Source organism: Dryobates pubescens, chromosome 2 (assembly GCF_014839835.1).
Source record: "Dryobates pubescens isolate bDryPub1 chromosome 2, bDryPub1.pri, whole genome shotgun sequence".
Lineage (NCBI taxonomy): Eukaryota > Metazoa > Chordata > Aves > Piciformes > Picidae > Dryobates > Dryobates pubescens.
This window is the reverse complement of record NC_071613.1, coordinates 15,171,315-15,185,264: the sequence shown is the minus strand read 5'-3', so window position 1 is coordinate 15,185,264 and position 13,950 is coordinate 15,171,315. Positions and strand designations below refer to the sequence as shown.

Here is a 13,950-nt window from a genome sequence, read left to right as displayed (position 1 = left end):
ACTCATTTCCAAGCTGCCTGCTTCACCAGAACTGGAAGGATTTTTCTCAGCCCACACATTTCACCTCCTTTCATCCCTACACACAGCTATTGCTGAGGAATCCTACTTTTGACAAAATTATTTGCACCACCTTTCCATTTCCCTTCTGCCTACTGGCATCTACCATCTGCTCCTATACCCCAAGGAGACTCCAGGATGAGTTCAAGCCACTGTGCAAGAACCTGTTACTCACTTCTGCTTCTCTGCCTTGTATTGCTGTGTGCAGTCATCAAAAAGCTTTTGGTTCATCTCCATGAACAGCTTCAGTGCATTGTAGATCAGGCCATGGATTGTCCTGTAAAGAAAGAAGGAAGGGAGAATGAGTCATGGTGGCATCCCCAGGTTCTCAGCCCCGAGCTAGTACCAGCAGCACAGACAAGAGCTAACAGCAGCAACTTATATGCTACAGCATAGTGACAAAAGATTTTCACACAGTCCCAGCCCTTAGCATGGGAAAACTCCACAAACACAGGAGAGACTATCACACAAGGAGACCAGGAAATGAAGAAGAAAGAGAAGACAACTGGCACAGCTCTGCACTACTGTGGGGAGACTAATGAGGGCAAAAATAGGCATTCATGCAATTATTGCTTGTGGCTAGAAACTGGCAAGGAAGGATGCTAGGGACCTGCTCAGGGCTGTTCTCAAGAGGCTTTACCTAATCTAACATTTCACCTTGCATATACACAATGACTTTTTTGGGGCTGGTCAGGATGCAGTCATGAGCTTTGTCAGTGAGCTGCCCAAAACACAGACATTCAGCAGCCTACAGAGATGGGAACACAAAGAAAAGCCAACTTTGTGACAGCAGCTTATGAATAGGTTGCACTGTATGCAAGCTCTCCCTGGGACAAAGACTCTCCAGGGAAATAAAAACAAGTATTGAAGCTGTCTCTGAAACATTTGACCCAGAGGAAAAAGATAGAGACTCAGCAGACAGAGCTCTGTGCCTCACCAGTCCTACAGATGGAGTACCAGGCACAATCTTGAACACAGGAAGTTCCATCCAAACATGAGGAGGAACTTCTTTAATTTAAGGGTGACAGAGCACTGGAACAGGCTGCCCACAGAGGGGATGGAGTCTCCTTCTCTGGAGGCTTCCAAAACCTGCCTGGATGTGCTTCTGTGTGACCTTCTCTAGGTGAAGCTGCCTTGGCAGGGGGGTTGGACTCAATGATCTCCAGAGGTCCCTTCCAACTCCTACCATCCTGTGATTCTGTAGCAAGTGAGAGAGATACAGCCTTGCTGGACTTAGGCAGGTTAATTGACAACATGTTGGAGTAGATGAGCTATGGGAAGAAAGAGGAGAATCTGAGGTACTCAATCTGCCCTGAGAAGGTGTGGCTAATGCTAAAACAAAGACAAGGAGAAATAAGAGGAAAACACCTTCAGGACTTCTTCTGCCATATCACTGGGAAGGAGACAAGAAGAGACAGAAACAGGAGAATTAAGAATTTGATTGGTGCAAGAAGGAAATGCTTAGACATGAATCTAAAGTCCTTCTCTGAATTCTGATCAGGAGGGGCAGTAACGCTGAGCTAGAGTGCGTGTCTGTGTCCATCTGTCTGCACACCGTCTGCAGATGTGCAAGGACAGATGTGTGCATGCATGTATGTGCCTGCTGGTGCACACCTGGGTGCTAGTGTGTGTCCCTGTCTGCATGTTTGTGTCTACCTGGGTCATTAGAGCACCCTTGACTGGCAGCTCAAGTTCCTGCTTCTTGATGCAATGACGAGAAGGAAGCAGTCAAACAGCAGAGCAGTGGGGAGCTCTCTGGAACAGAGTTCCACCCCATAACCCTGTCCTTAGTATATCCCTAAGCCCTGAACTCACCCAGCCTCCCTAGAATTAGTTATTTGGGGCTTTTTTTCACCCTCTAGAATAGAGGAAGATTACTTTTTTGGGGTGGTTTTTTTTTTGGTCTTCTTGTGGGTTTTGTTGGAAGACTTTAGGAGCATGGCTGTGGCTAACTAATTCATTGAAAGGAAGTGCATCTTACAACTTGGCTTAACCAGGTAAGGAATCAGCTGAAGAGAGTTGTAAGAAAGGAAGCTGCCCAGGGAGGTGGTGGAGTCCCCATCCCTGGAGGTGTTCAAAAAAGGCTTGGATGTGGCACTTGGAGCCATGGTTTAGTTGTCAGGAGGTGTTAGGTACTAGGTTGGACTTGATGATCTCTGAGGTCTTTTCCAACCTGGTTGGTTCTGTGATTCTATGATGTGAGATCAAACAGACTAATATTGAGGGGTTGGGCACAGAGGGCAATAATTTGACATGGGGCTTCTGCCTGGTCACTTCTGCTTTCTCCATTCTTCCTGTACTCAAGCAGTAGGCCCCTGCACGAGCTAAGGTCCAGGACAGCACATGGGTTAAAACCTACAGCCCACCTCCAGGAGACCATCGGCACCAACGACACGGAGATATCCATCCCTGGGTAGACTCAATGTCACCAAGGCTGGTCAGGGCAGGTGCCTGACCCCTTGCAGAAGCAGGGCTCTGTGCTCTGCTGTGGCACTTTCCCATGCTGACAGCACTAACAACCCCTCTGGCTCGGCACCCGGTGTCACCAAGCGCTGCCGTCCGTCACCTCGCGGCAGCGGCACGCCCCAGGAGGGCCAGCAGGTCAAGCGACCCTGCAGGTGCCAGGGCATGTGGCAAGACCTACTTGTTCCAGTGACTCTTGGAGTTCTTGTAGAGTGCTGGAAACATGATGGGGAGGATTTTGGCTGCGTTATCGCTGATCAGGCTCATGATATATTCGTTGTTCCAGTAGTACAGCGCTCGCTCTGCCACCTGCAGCGGGAGACAAAGCCAAGCTTGGAGAGGCTCCTGCCATTAAGCCCTCTGTGCTGCACAGGGAGACTGCTGTGCTGGGACCAGAGCTTGCCACCCCCCAGCCAAACCAGTGCAGGCAGCAGGGATGACCTTTGACAAGTTCTAGAAGGCAGTTGCCCAGCTTGCTTTCCCTTAGCTTCTGCCGCACACTTGTCACTCTCCTAGACAGAAGCCTCACCTTCTTGACTAGGCAAAGCCTGCCCTGGGTACACTGATGACTCCAACACCCTTTACAAGGCAGTTCATCCCTGCTGCCCAGCTTGCTTTCCCTTAGCTTCTGCTGCACACTTGTCACTCTCCTAGGCAGAAGCCTCACCTTCTTGACTAGGCAAAGCCTGCCCTGGGTACACTGATGACTCCAACACCCTTTACAAGGCAGTTCATCCCTGTTGCCCAGCTTGCTTTCCCTTAGCTTCTGCTGCACACTTGTCACTCTCCTAGGCAGAAGCCTCACCTTCTTGACTAGGCAAAGCCTGCCCTGGGTACACTGGTGACTCCAACACCCCTTACACGACACTTGAGGACAGTAACATCAGGCACTCCAGGTCCCAGCTCAGACTATCTCCAAGACTCCTTCATGAGCTCCAAGCCTCCTCAACATGAGGAGGAACTTCTTCACTGCACTGCCCAGAGAGGTTGTGGAGTCTCCTTCTCTGGAGACTTTCAAGTCCCATCTGGATGTGTTCCTGTGTGACCTGTGCTGGATTCCAGGGTCCTGCTCTGGCAGAGGGGTTGGACTCAATGATCTTCGAAGGCCTAATATCCTGTGGACTCAATGACCCTTCCAACCTCTAACATCCTGTGATCCTATGATTTCCTCAGACCCTCCTCTGTAAAACTCCATTCCTCCCATTCCTCCCTGCTTTTGCCCACAACTTTCTCTAGGCTTTGAAGCATGCTTCAGGCAGCAGGCCCACAATGCTTTAGTTAAGGGTGAACCCATGGAAAATCATGGGGCAGCCATCCTGCTCTAACAAGACAAACAAGTTTAACAAGTTCTCACATAGGGACAGATTCAACCACAATCCTTCAGAGTGAACCACAAACCTGGGCCATGCAGATCACCAGGCTAATTTCTAGATTTAGAGCTAGCTCAAGGATGGTTTACAAACCTAGGAAAAGAGACACCTAGTCTCAGTTTTATATTTTAGACTTCCTATATACCCTTAAGGGATCATTCCACAGAAGTGAAGTGAAACTCACCTCAGGTTCACTTCCTGAGCTTTGGTTTCCAGCTACTGGATCCTGCTAAGCCTTTGTCCACTAGGTTAACACCCAATCCACTCAGAGAAACCTCTCCCCACCAAGGTATTCAGACTTACCAAGAAGTCAGTTCCTGGTTTTGCTCTCTGACAAGCTGCAGACACAGAGACTGTTCAGCCTGACCATACAGGACACATTTGGGGCTAATTTTTTCCACCTTCTTCAGGTTTTCCAGTCTTATTTTTCAGTTGGCAGCAGATGAGAGCTGTTATCAAGTACAGGACGCCTCCCCACCTGCCTTTACCCTACTTTATTCAAGCTCCTTAGCTCCCTCTTGTAGCTCCCTCCATGCCTGAAGGTCATGTTAGTCCTTTGGTTCTCATCCCCACACCAACAATCCATGTCCAGCTGGTTTCCATCAGGCTCCTCCAGTCCTTTCCAGGAAACAGTGATCTTTTACATATGCACATGCTTAATGCTTGGACTCAATCATCTTGAAGGTTTTATTTCCAACCTAAGTGATTCTATGATTCCATGACCTAGGCTGGCCTCATTTGTGGCCTGCAAACACATGACTTGGGAGCTCTCTGTACCAAAGAGACTGAAGCCAGTCTGCCTCACTGTGCAGTTACAGTCATGCTGTGTCATTGTTTAACAGTCCACCCATACCTGGGTCAGCCACACATTTCACCAGCAAGCCAAACCCTAAACCAGCAAGCCAAAAACACCTCCTAGGACCTACTAGCAGATCCTAACACCCTGGGGCATTTTAAACCTGAAGACTACCCACCAGAGATTCTTCTAGCCTGTCCTGCAGCCTGCTTACCTTCAGAGGGAACAAGGAGAAAGCAGACTCCAGTGGGGTTTTCAGTACACTTCACTTTTTACCCCCTACATCAGAATCACACACAGTACCTTCCCTGCACACCATCTCTTTGGTTGGCCTCCTTCCAACACTGCAGCCTGCTTAGTTTTACTGCAACAGAGTGACACTGGAGCTGACAGAGCACCTCTGCTCCACCCTCCAGCCTGCTGCAATTACCTGTGCTAAACAGCACAGCACAGCAGGAGGGGCTCCATCCATTCACTTTAGCTTCTCTTTGGCTCTGTGGCTGTGATGAGGATTCTCACTGCCTCCCACCACGTATCCCACTGCCACCTGCCACTGATTCACAGAGACGAGCCCTCACGTGCCAAGGGGGTCTCAAGCCAGGGCCATATCCCATCCCTGAGCTGCAACCCACCTGGAAGTGTGGGCTGGAGACACACTTGGCCAGCTGCCTGAACAAGGGCTCCATAACTTTCACAAACTCAGATGGCTCAATCACGTCCAGGATCTCCTCCAGCTCATTTAGGAACATCACCTCCTTGGGACTGTGAGTTTTCGGCCAGAACTTCAGCAAGCCCACAATCACCTGAGTGGGGAGGGTACAGAGACACTGTTAGAGGCTGGAAGCCACCCCAGCTGTGAAACACAACAGCAGATGGGAAGAAGTAACAGAAGAGGCTCTCAGAAAGTCAAGAGTGGGTTACCAGGGGAAGGGAAAAAGAGAAAAGGCTAAACTCTGCCAGGTTTCACAGTAGCACCACAGTATCACCAAGGTTGGAAGAGACCTCAAAGATCATCAAGTCCAACCTGTTTCATACAAGACAGCAGCTCAGGCTGCTGTGATTCTGCACAAGCACAAAGCTTAGAAACACTTTGGGTTTTTTTTCCCCAAACAGCTTAACATGGAAGACTCCAACCAGCGTGGGCTGCACACTGCCTGGCAGATGGTGCAGAGCAACCATGGAAGACCAACTAATAACACTGGAAATGCTATGGAGAAGGTCACTGGGGAATCATTATTCAGTACACCACAGAGCCTGACAGCTGGGAAGCACTCAGTAAATATGTGCTGAAGGCAGCTGGGACAAGGAAAAGGAAGTCCAACTTCACACAGAAGTAACTGGCTCACTGAGCTCATCCTGGCAAGACTGTGTGGAGACTCCAAAGTTCAAACAGATTTCAGATGGCAGCAGACAGGATTAGGGAGCTTACACCTCATGGTGATAAACATGGCAAGGCAGATGCAACTCCTGGCTGAGTAAACTCTTTGTTTACAAAGTACTGGAAGAGTATACTAGGGGAAGGGCAGTGTCCCACCTGATAGTATTGATTTATAGTACTGCTTCCTTCACTTCCATCTGCTTCTAGCCATGATCAAAGGCAGGATCCAAGATCCTGCAGGCCTTCCCTCTCTTGAAGCTGTTGGTACAGCACTGACAGAAATGCTGACTCTGTGGACAACAGTCACGCCCAACCTGAGTTAGGAGTTGCTCTTTCAAACCCTGGGTACTTTAGCAAGCTGATCCTGAAGCCAGTACTTGAGAGGAAGCTCAGAGCAGTGCAGGGACAGTAGCAGGCAATGCAACAGCAAGATTAGGAGCATCTTGCATGGTTTAGTTGATTAGGTGGTGTTGGATGACAGGTTGGACACGATGATCTTGAAGGTCTCTTCCAACCTGGTTTATTCTGTTCTATCTGAGCATTATGTTTCCACCAAATCAAGGCCTGAGAAGCCAACAGTTTGGTATCCCCAGTGTTTGTCATTACTCAGGTCTGCCATTCCAGCCAGCTTCAATAACCTCAGATGTCATTTGTCCTACAGCTAAGGTGGTGCAAGGTGTGTTGAGTCTGCCTTTGCTATTAGTGAGCACATCTGATGCCTTGCTCACCTGGTAGTCACTCAGACTGCTGTTAAGGCAAGAGCTACCGTGTCAAGCCTTGCTGAGCAAGACTCTGGGAGGCCCACTCTAAGCCAACATGGACCTTGTTAGTAATCTGGCCTCCTTCCAACACTGATGGCAACATCTCCTAGTGCACTGCTGATGCTCAAGCCCTGTAATTCTTTAAGACTTCAACACCCCCAGTCATCCTAGGAGCTGATGATTCAAAACCTTCACAAGAAGGATGTTTCAACAAGACATGACCTGTAGCTGGTGAGGGTGTCAGGGAGTGATAGGACTAGGGGGAATGGAACAAAACTAGAAATGGGTACATTCAGATTGGATGTTAGGAAGAAGTTCTTCCCCATGAGGGTGGGGAGACACTGGAACAGGTTGCCCAAGAAGGTGGTAGAAGATCCATCCCTGGAGGTTTTTAAGGCCAGGCTGGATGTGGCTCTGAGCAACTTGATCTAGTGTGAGGTGTCCCTGCCCATGGCAGAGGGGTTGGAACTCAATGATCCTTGAGGTCCCTTCCAACCCTGACAATTCTGTGATTACAGCCATGGTGTGTCTGGTTGAGGCCCAACACAAAACAGTCACTGAAGGTAATGAAATTAGATCAACCCACTGCTTGCCACAAGCACCAACCCAGAGCCAGGTCTCTACTCTAAGGGCCACTAACCCATTACCCAGGAAGCAGGGATGAGCTATGGAGCTTTTACTATTTGAACAAGCTGCAAAATGAATCCTGGAAATATTGACAGGTTTCTTTTTCTCTCCTCTCCCTCACCCCTACAGTAAATGCTTTGGCAGGAGCCTTCTGGGCTGGATGTCAGCCACAGGAAGTACTCAGCACGATCAGGAAGCTCCTTTACACAGTTTGTTTCAGAGCAGGCTTTTGGGAACACAGGAAATGGAAGCCCCACATTTAAAGGTAAAGCTGGGAGGTCTGCTTCAGTACTGCTGCTGTTAGAGCTGAGGAGCCAGAGAGCTGACAACAGCTGACCACCTTCCAGCCAGCAGTGTCAGGCTCCCCAGGAATGTACACATTTCATCCAGGGAACAGAAAGATCTCAGCTAGCCTCCCTCATTAAAATGCTCTCACTTTCTGGTGCTCCCTGCTACAGTAACACAAGCAGACATCCTTCGGCCATCTGCTGTTTGTGAGGCTGCGAAGCTCAGCTCTGGAGAAGACATTTCCTGGCCTGCAGTGGGTGGAGAACCACTTGTCTCCTGCTTGCACCCTCTGCCAAGCCAGCACATGGCCTGGTTAACGCTGCAGGTCTGCTCAGCCAGTAAGTGAAGTATGTGAGGTCCCCACCGACACTGCTCACACATTTTTGAACCTGCTGTCTCCCAGCATTACATCCTGGAGGCAAATGTGTCTACAGTGTGACTTAACACTATGGAGACAGCAAGCTGGAGAAGAGGAACTTGATGCTTGCCTAAGCAGACCTTTGTGTCTTAGGTTCCTAACCTCACCCCTACAGTTCTTCAGCCAAACCCAGGCGTCTGGGGTGAACTCTTACTATTTTGGGGCCTTCCCAAGCTCCTGCTGGCTCCATCAGATATCAGATGACCATGTGTTTTGTGTCTGCAGCACCTGCAGAAACCTCTGCCCTGAAAGGACAGCTTAGTGTAGTGTTCCTTCTGCTACACCAAGATCTGAAGCACCCTGGAGAAAATGTTGTAGGTTTACAGATGAGGAGCACAGCCCCTTCTCACCACAGGCTACCAGGCAAATCCAGGAAACAATTCAGCTGAGGCCCAGCTTCTTTAGCCTGTTTTTTGAACCCTTTCTGCACTCTAGGGGAAGCTGTGAAGCTTTCTGGGCCTTGAGTGACACAGAGAAGTTAAAGCAAGATTGTTACTCACCGGCTCTGTCAAGCTGCTGTCTTTCTCCAAGAACTGTACAACACAGTATGCCAACTGCAGGAAAAGAACATGGCAAGGTTAGAGCTTCCTCCAGTGTACCTGAAAAGTGCTACACCCCCCCCCCCCAGGCTGGAAGTCACATTATGCCCTCCCCAGGGCATGTGATGAGCAGTTATGTGCAGCTCCAAATGAATCCAGTTCCTCTGACAGCAAGCAAAGGCTTTAAGACCAAGCAGGCAGGGCTTCAGCTCAGGACATTTGTGCAGCACAGGTGATAAAACCTGAGACACCTCAAGCAGTCCCCAGTGAACAGATCCAAATGCAAGCACAGCTGCTTGCACACGTGGGAAGGAACAAACCTGACTGTCACAAAGCCTGGCCCCACAAGCACAAGGCAAAGAGAACAGACATAATTGCTCAGCACTCATGCTTTTTCCCTTCTCAGCCCGAGCCCTGATCTTCTCTGCTTTTCTCTTATGTATTCTAAATTGCAAGAAATTAATCTCTGTACCATCCCAGCACACTGATTTCTCTGTCTGTCTCAGCAGTGACTAAGAGCTGACACACGACGTGCACAGGCTGATGACTGCAGCTTGGAATTCTACCTCTGGTTTCAGCAGGGCCCTAAGATCTCACAAATTTCCAGCAAGGCCAAGCAGGCCACTGCATTTCATCAGCAGGAAACTGCAAGATACCCTCCTGTCAGCCAGTGGAGAAAAGCACAGGTATACACACAGGCATCAGCACCACAAACCACAGCAGTAAGGGACCAGTGCAGAGCTCAGAACATCTCACAGCCAGAACTTTGTCTGACAGGGTGATGCATCCTGGTGCATGGCTATAAGCAAGCCTGACCAAAGGCTTTTGCAAGAGCCACATTCTGCCCTGGGGAACTTGAAGTACTTCTCACCTGTGGGTGATAGACACTGAGAGACTTCACTTTGTGCAGTGGTAACAAGACTCTGATGAGGAACATCTTGTGCTCTTCCTTCAGAGGCAAAGCAAAGCCATTGATTATGCTGAGAAGAAACAAGAGTTAACATCTTTACCCAGAAGAAGTCATAGAATCATAGAATAATTTGGGTTGGAAGGAACCCTAAAGATCATCTACTTCCACCCACCCCCCCCCAATGTGGGCAGGGACACCTTCCACTAGCCCAGGTTGCTCAAGGCCCTGTCCAGCCTGGCCTTGAACATCTCCATGGAGGGGGCATCCACAGCCTCCCTGGGCAACCTGTTCCAGTGTCTCACCACTCTCACTGGAAAGAATTCCTAATATCCAGTCTAAATCTCCCCTCTACCAGCTTAAAACCATTCCTCCTCATCCTTGCACTATAAGTCTCTGTGAAAAGTCCCTCCTCAGTTTTCTTGTAGGCCTCTTTCAGGTACTGGGCGGCTGCTGTAAGCCCTCCCCAGAACCTTCTCTTGTCTGGGCTTGAACAGCCCCAACTCTCACAGCCTGTCCCCACAGGGGAGGTGCTCCAGCCCTCTGATCATCTTTGTGGCCTCCTCTGGATGCTCTCCAACAGTTTGATGTCCTTCTTGTGTTGGGGCACCCAGAACTGGACACAAGCAGTACCTCTCACCTCAAAAGAATCAATGGCTTGCCCCAGCTCTCGTGAATCACTTGAGAAAGCACCCACCAGAAGCGTGGTCCTCAGGGCCCAACCTGCATACCATGCTCAGTGTTCCCTGAGCAGGCATGACAGGGAAACACCTCTGACAAGGCCAAACCATCAGGGCCTGTACTTTATAGAACAGGAGGATGGCAGCATAAGAGAGGGCTGCAAATAGAAGGGCAGTTGAAGGCATGGAGAAGGCTACCCACAGCTAAGGTGTCTCAGTGCTGTGAGGAACTCTCTTTTACTGCCTGCTGGGGCAAGACAGAAGGTGTGACTGGACTCAAACTCAAAATTAAGGAGACAAATCACAGAGCCACAGAATTGGTTTGGTTGGAAAAGACATTCAAGATCAAGTCCAACCATTATCTAATTCTCCTAAGGCTGGTGCTAAACCATGTTGCTCAGCAACCAATCTCTGTCTCTTTGAAACACCTCTAGGGATAGGGATCCAGTCCCCTCCCTGGGGAGTTTGTTCCAGTCTTTGAGAACCCTTTCAGTGAGGAAGTTTCTTCTAAGACCCAACCTAAAGACCCCTTCGTGCAACTCGAGAATGTTTCCTCTCATCCTATCACTTGTTACACTTGTTACAGGGAGAAAAAGACCAACACCTACGCTGCTCCAACCTCCTTTCAGGTAGCTGTAGAGACTGATAAAGTGTCCCCTCAGTGAGAGGGGAGATCTGAGAAGGAGAAGGCTAGCCACTGCATTTATCAGCAGGCTGGAGAGCACTTTCACCATGTGCTTTGTTAAACTGAGATCTGCTGGAAGAGGTGGCTCCTGCAAGAACTGCTGAAGGAAGGCACTGCTAGCTCATGAGCTGGGCTGGGCTGGGAGGTCTCACTATGGCCCCTCTGGGAACTGTAAAAATGCCCTTACCTCCCCAGTATCTCCAGCAGCTCTGCAATCCCATTGTGGTGCTCTGTTTCATAGATGAACCTAAAGAGAAGAAGAGAATGAGAGGTAATTGCCAAATGCTAGATACAGCTTGGGAAGCAAAATTAAGGAGAAACCCTGGAAAGGGGGACAAAAGGGCAAGGTGTAAGATAGAATCAAATAGAATAGAATTAGAATAGAATTAACCAGGTTGGAAGAGACCTTTGAGATCATAAAGTCCAACCTATTACCCAACACTATCTTAACTCAGCTAAACCATGGCACCAAGCACCCCATCCAGTCCCTTCCTAAACACCTCCAGTGATGGTGATTCCACCACCTCCCTGGACAGCACATTCCACTGGCCAATCACTCTTTCTATGAAGGACTTCTTCCTAATAAATTCATGTCTCCCAGGTAAGCTAAAGCTTACAGATGCTAACATTTGCTCTGTGCACTGAAGACACCACCATCACATCCTCACTGCTCTTCAGCACAAATGCTGTCCCTACCAAAGCAGAGTGACATAGCTGAGGAACTTAGCAAGCTGTGGCCTAGTGCCCCAAATTTACCTCACTGGTTTGTCCCATGAGGCCAGTGGCACTAAGAAACATCCCACCTGTAAAAGATGTTGTTGATCTGCCTCCTGACATAGGCTCTCAGGCCCAGGAACTTCCCATAGATCCTGTGCAGAATAGTCTTTAGGAAGTCACGTTCTCTGGGGTCCTCACTGTCAAAGAGATCCAGCAGCTGTGGAGAAAGCAAATCAGTCAGTGTCTCTGTACTGACCATCTGGACAAAGCTACCAGCAACACTGGCCACTGCTCCTGCTTGGCAAAAGTGGCTCTTTGAAGTGGAGTGATGCCTTCAGCACCCTGAATCCAGAATACAGAATTAACCAGGTTGGAAAAGACCTTCAAGATCATCGAGTCCAACCTATCACCCAACACCATCTAATCAACTAAACCATGGCACCAAGTGCCTCATCCAGGTTCTCCTTGAATTGAGGAGCCCAGAACTGGACACAGGACTCAAGGTGTGGCCTAACCAGTGCAGAATGACTTCCCTGCTCATGCTGGCCACACTATTCCTGATACTGGCCAGGATGCCATTGGGCACACTGCTGGCTCATGTTCAGCCTACTGTCAACCAGTCCCCCCAGGTCCCTTTCCGCCTGGCTGCTCTCCAGCCACTCTGACCCCAGCCTGTGCACAGCAGCTGCTTTCCTGGAACATGGAGCCTCCCAGGCACAAGCTAGAACCATCAGCAGGCTTTTTGTCTTCAAAGCACAGTAATAGCCTGCATTCTCTACGAGCTGTGTGTCCTTGGATTTCCTCTGCAAGGCCCCCAGTGCCCCTCTCCAGCTGTACAATGAGTGCTGAGCGGCAGGGCCTACTGCTGGCACACGCTCTCGCCCTGCATGGACAGTTCTGGCTGCTCATTCAGAACCAGACAAAGGACAAAAGAAACCCTCCATCATCAAACACCTGCTGACTGGGCTGTCTGCATAACACCTTGACCACAGTCATAGAATGGTCTGGGTTGGAAGGCACCTCCTAAGGTAATCCAGTCCAACCCCCTCTGCAGTAAGGAGGGGCATCCTCAACCAGATCAGGTTGCCCTGTCAGGTTGCCTCACCTCAAATATCTCCAGGGATGGGGCTTCAACCACCTCCCTGGGCAACCTGTTCCAGTGTTCCACCATCCTCATGGTGCAGACTTGTTCCTCACACCCAATCTAAATCTGCTCTTCTCTACTCTGAAAGCACTGCCCCTTGACAGGCCTTTGTAAACAGTCTCTCTCCAAACTCTGCTGCCTGTGCCTCACAGAGGTGGTGCCCAGGGGCAGGTGCAGTGGTTACTTACAGACAGTACAAACTTCTGGTCAATGTATTTCTTGGCTACATTTGGTTGAAAGTCAGGTGACTCCAGGAAGCGGAGGAAGAACTCATACACCAGCTAAGGAGGGAGAGAGACAGGTGGCTTAGAGACCTCCAGACACTTCACAGGTATGTCACAGAATTCACCAGGCTGGGAAAGACCTCCGAGGTCATCGAGTCCAGCCCATCACCCAACACCATCTAATCAACTAAACCATGGCACCAAGTGCCTCATCCAGTCCCTTTTTAAACACTTCCAGTGATGGTGACTCCACCACCTCCCTGGGCAGCACATTCCCATGGCCAAGCTCTCTTGCTGGGAAGAATTTCTTCCTCACATCCAGCCTAAACCTCCCCCTGCACAGCTTGAGACTGTGTCCTCTTGTTTTGTCACTGGCTGCCTGGGAGAAGAGACCAACCCCCACCTGGCTACAACCTTCCTTCAGGTAGTTGTAGAGAGCAAGAAGGTCTCCCCTGAGCCTCCTCTCCTCCAGGCTAAGCAACCCCAGCTCCCTCAGCCTCTCCTCCCAGGGCTGTGCTCCAGACCCCTCCCCAGGTTTGTTGTCCTTCTCTGGACATGTTTGAGCAACTCAACATCTTTCTTAAAATGAGGTGCCCAGAACTGGACACAGGCTCTCATCAGTGTTTACTTCAGATTTTAAATGTCTTCCTTCTCCTTAAGGATTCAGAGAAAGGCTGGGAAGCCTGAATGGGAGCACAGAAAACACAGGAACCTGTTTCCCCACCCAGCTGAATCAACACAGTTGCCCTTACTCTGCTGGGCAGTGAGAAGGTGGTACATAACTGCTTAGGTCTGCAAAAGAGATCTTATCACCTCAGGTCCCATTAAGGACAACAGCCACCTACTCAGATGCAGACACTAGGCCTGGGAAACTCCCCCATCTCCAGCCCACATCT

General features: G+C 49.7%; 1 protein-coding gene across 2 annotated transcripts in view; it reads right to left on the bottom strand.

Moving 5' to 3' along the window:
* The window catches only part of PPP2R5D (protein phosphatase 2 regulatory subunit B'delta), a 38,290-nt gene that overhangs the window by 8,727 nt on the left and 15,613 nt on the right, over positions 1–13,950 (bottom strand). For both annotated transcript variants that reach the window (XM_054170727.1, XM_054170733.1), the window contains exons 6-13: positions 13,019–13,111; positions 11,773–11,903; positions 11,157–11,216; positions 9,569–9,677; positions 8,659–8,712; positions 5,319–5,489; positions 2,702–2,829; positions 233–334 (exon numbers count right to left, since the gene is read on the bottom strand). In XM_054170727.1, the coding sequence (XP_054026702.1) occupies positions 233–334; positions 2,702–2,829; positions 5,319–5,489; positions 8,659–8,712; positions 9,569–9,677; positions 11,157–11,216; positions 11,773–11,903; positions 13,019–13,111 (848 nt within the window). The remainder of the gene's footprint in view (positions 1–232; positions 335–2,701; positions 2,830–5,318; positions 5,490–8,658; positions 8,713–9,568; positions 9,678–11,156; positions 11,217–11,772; positions 11,904–13,018; positions 13,112–13,950) is intronic.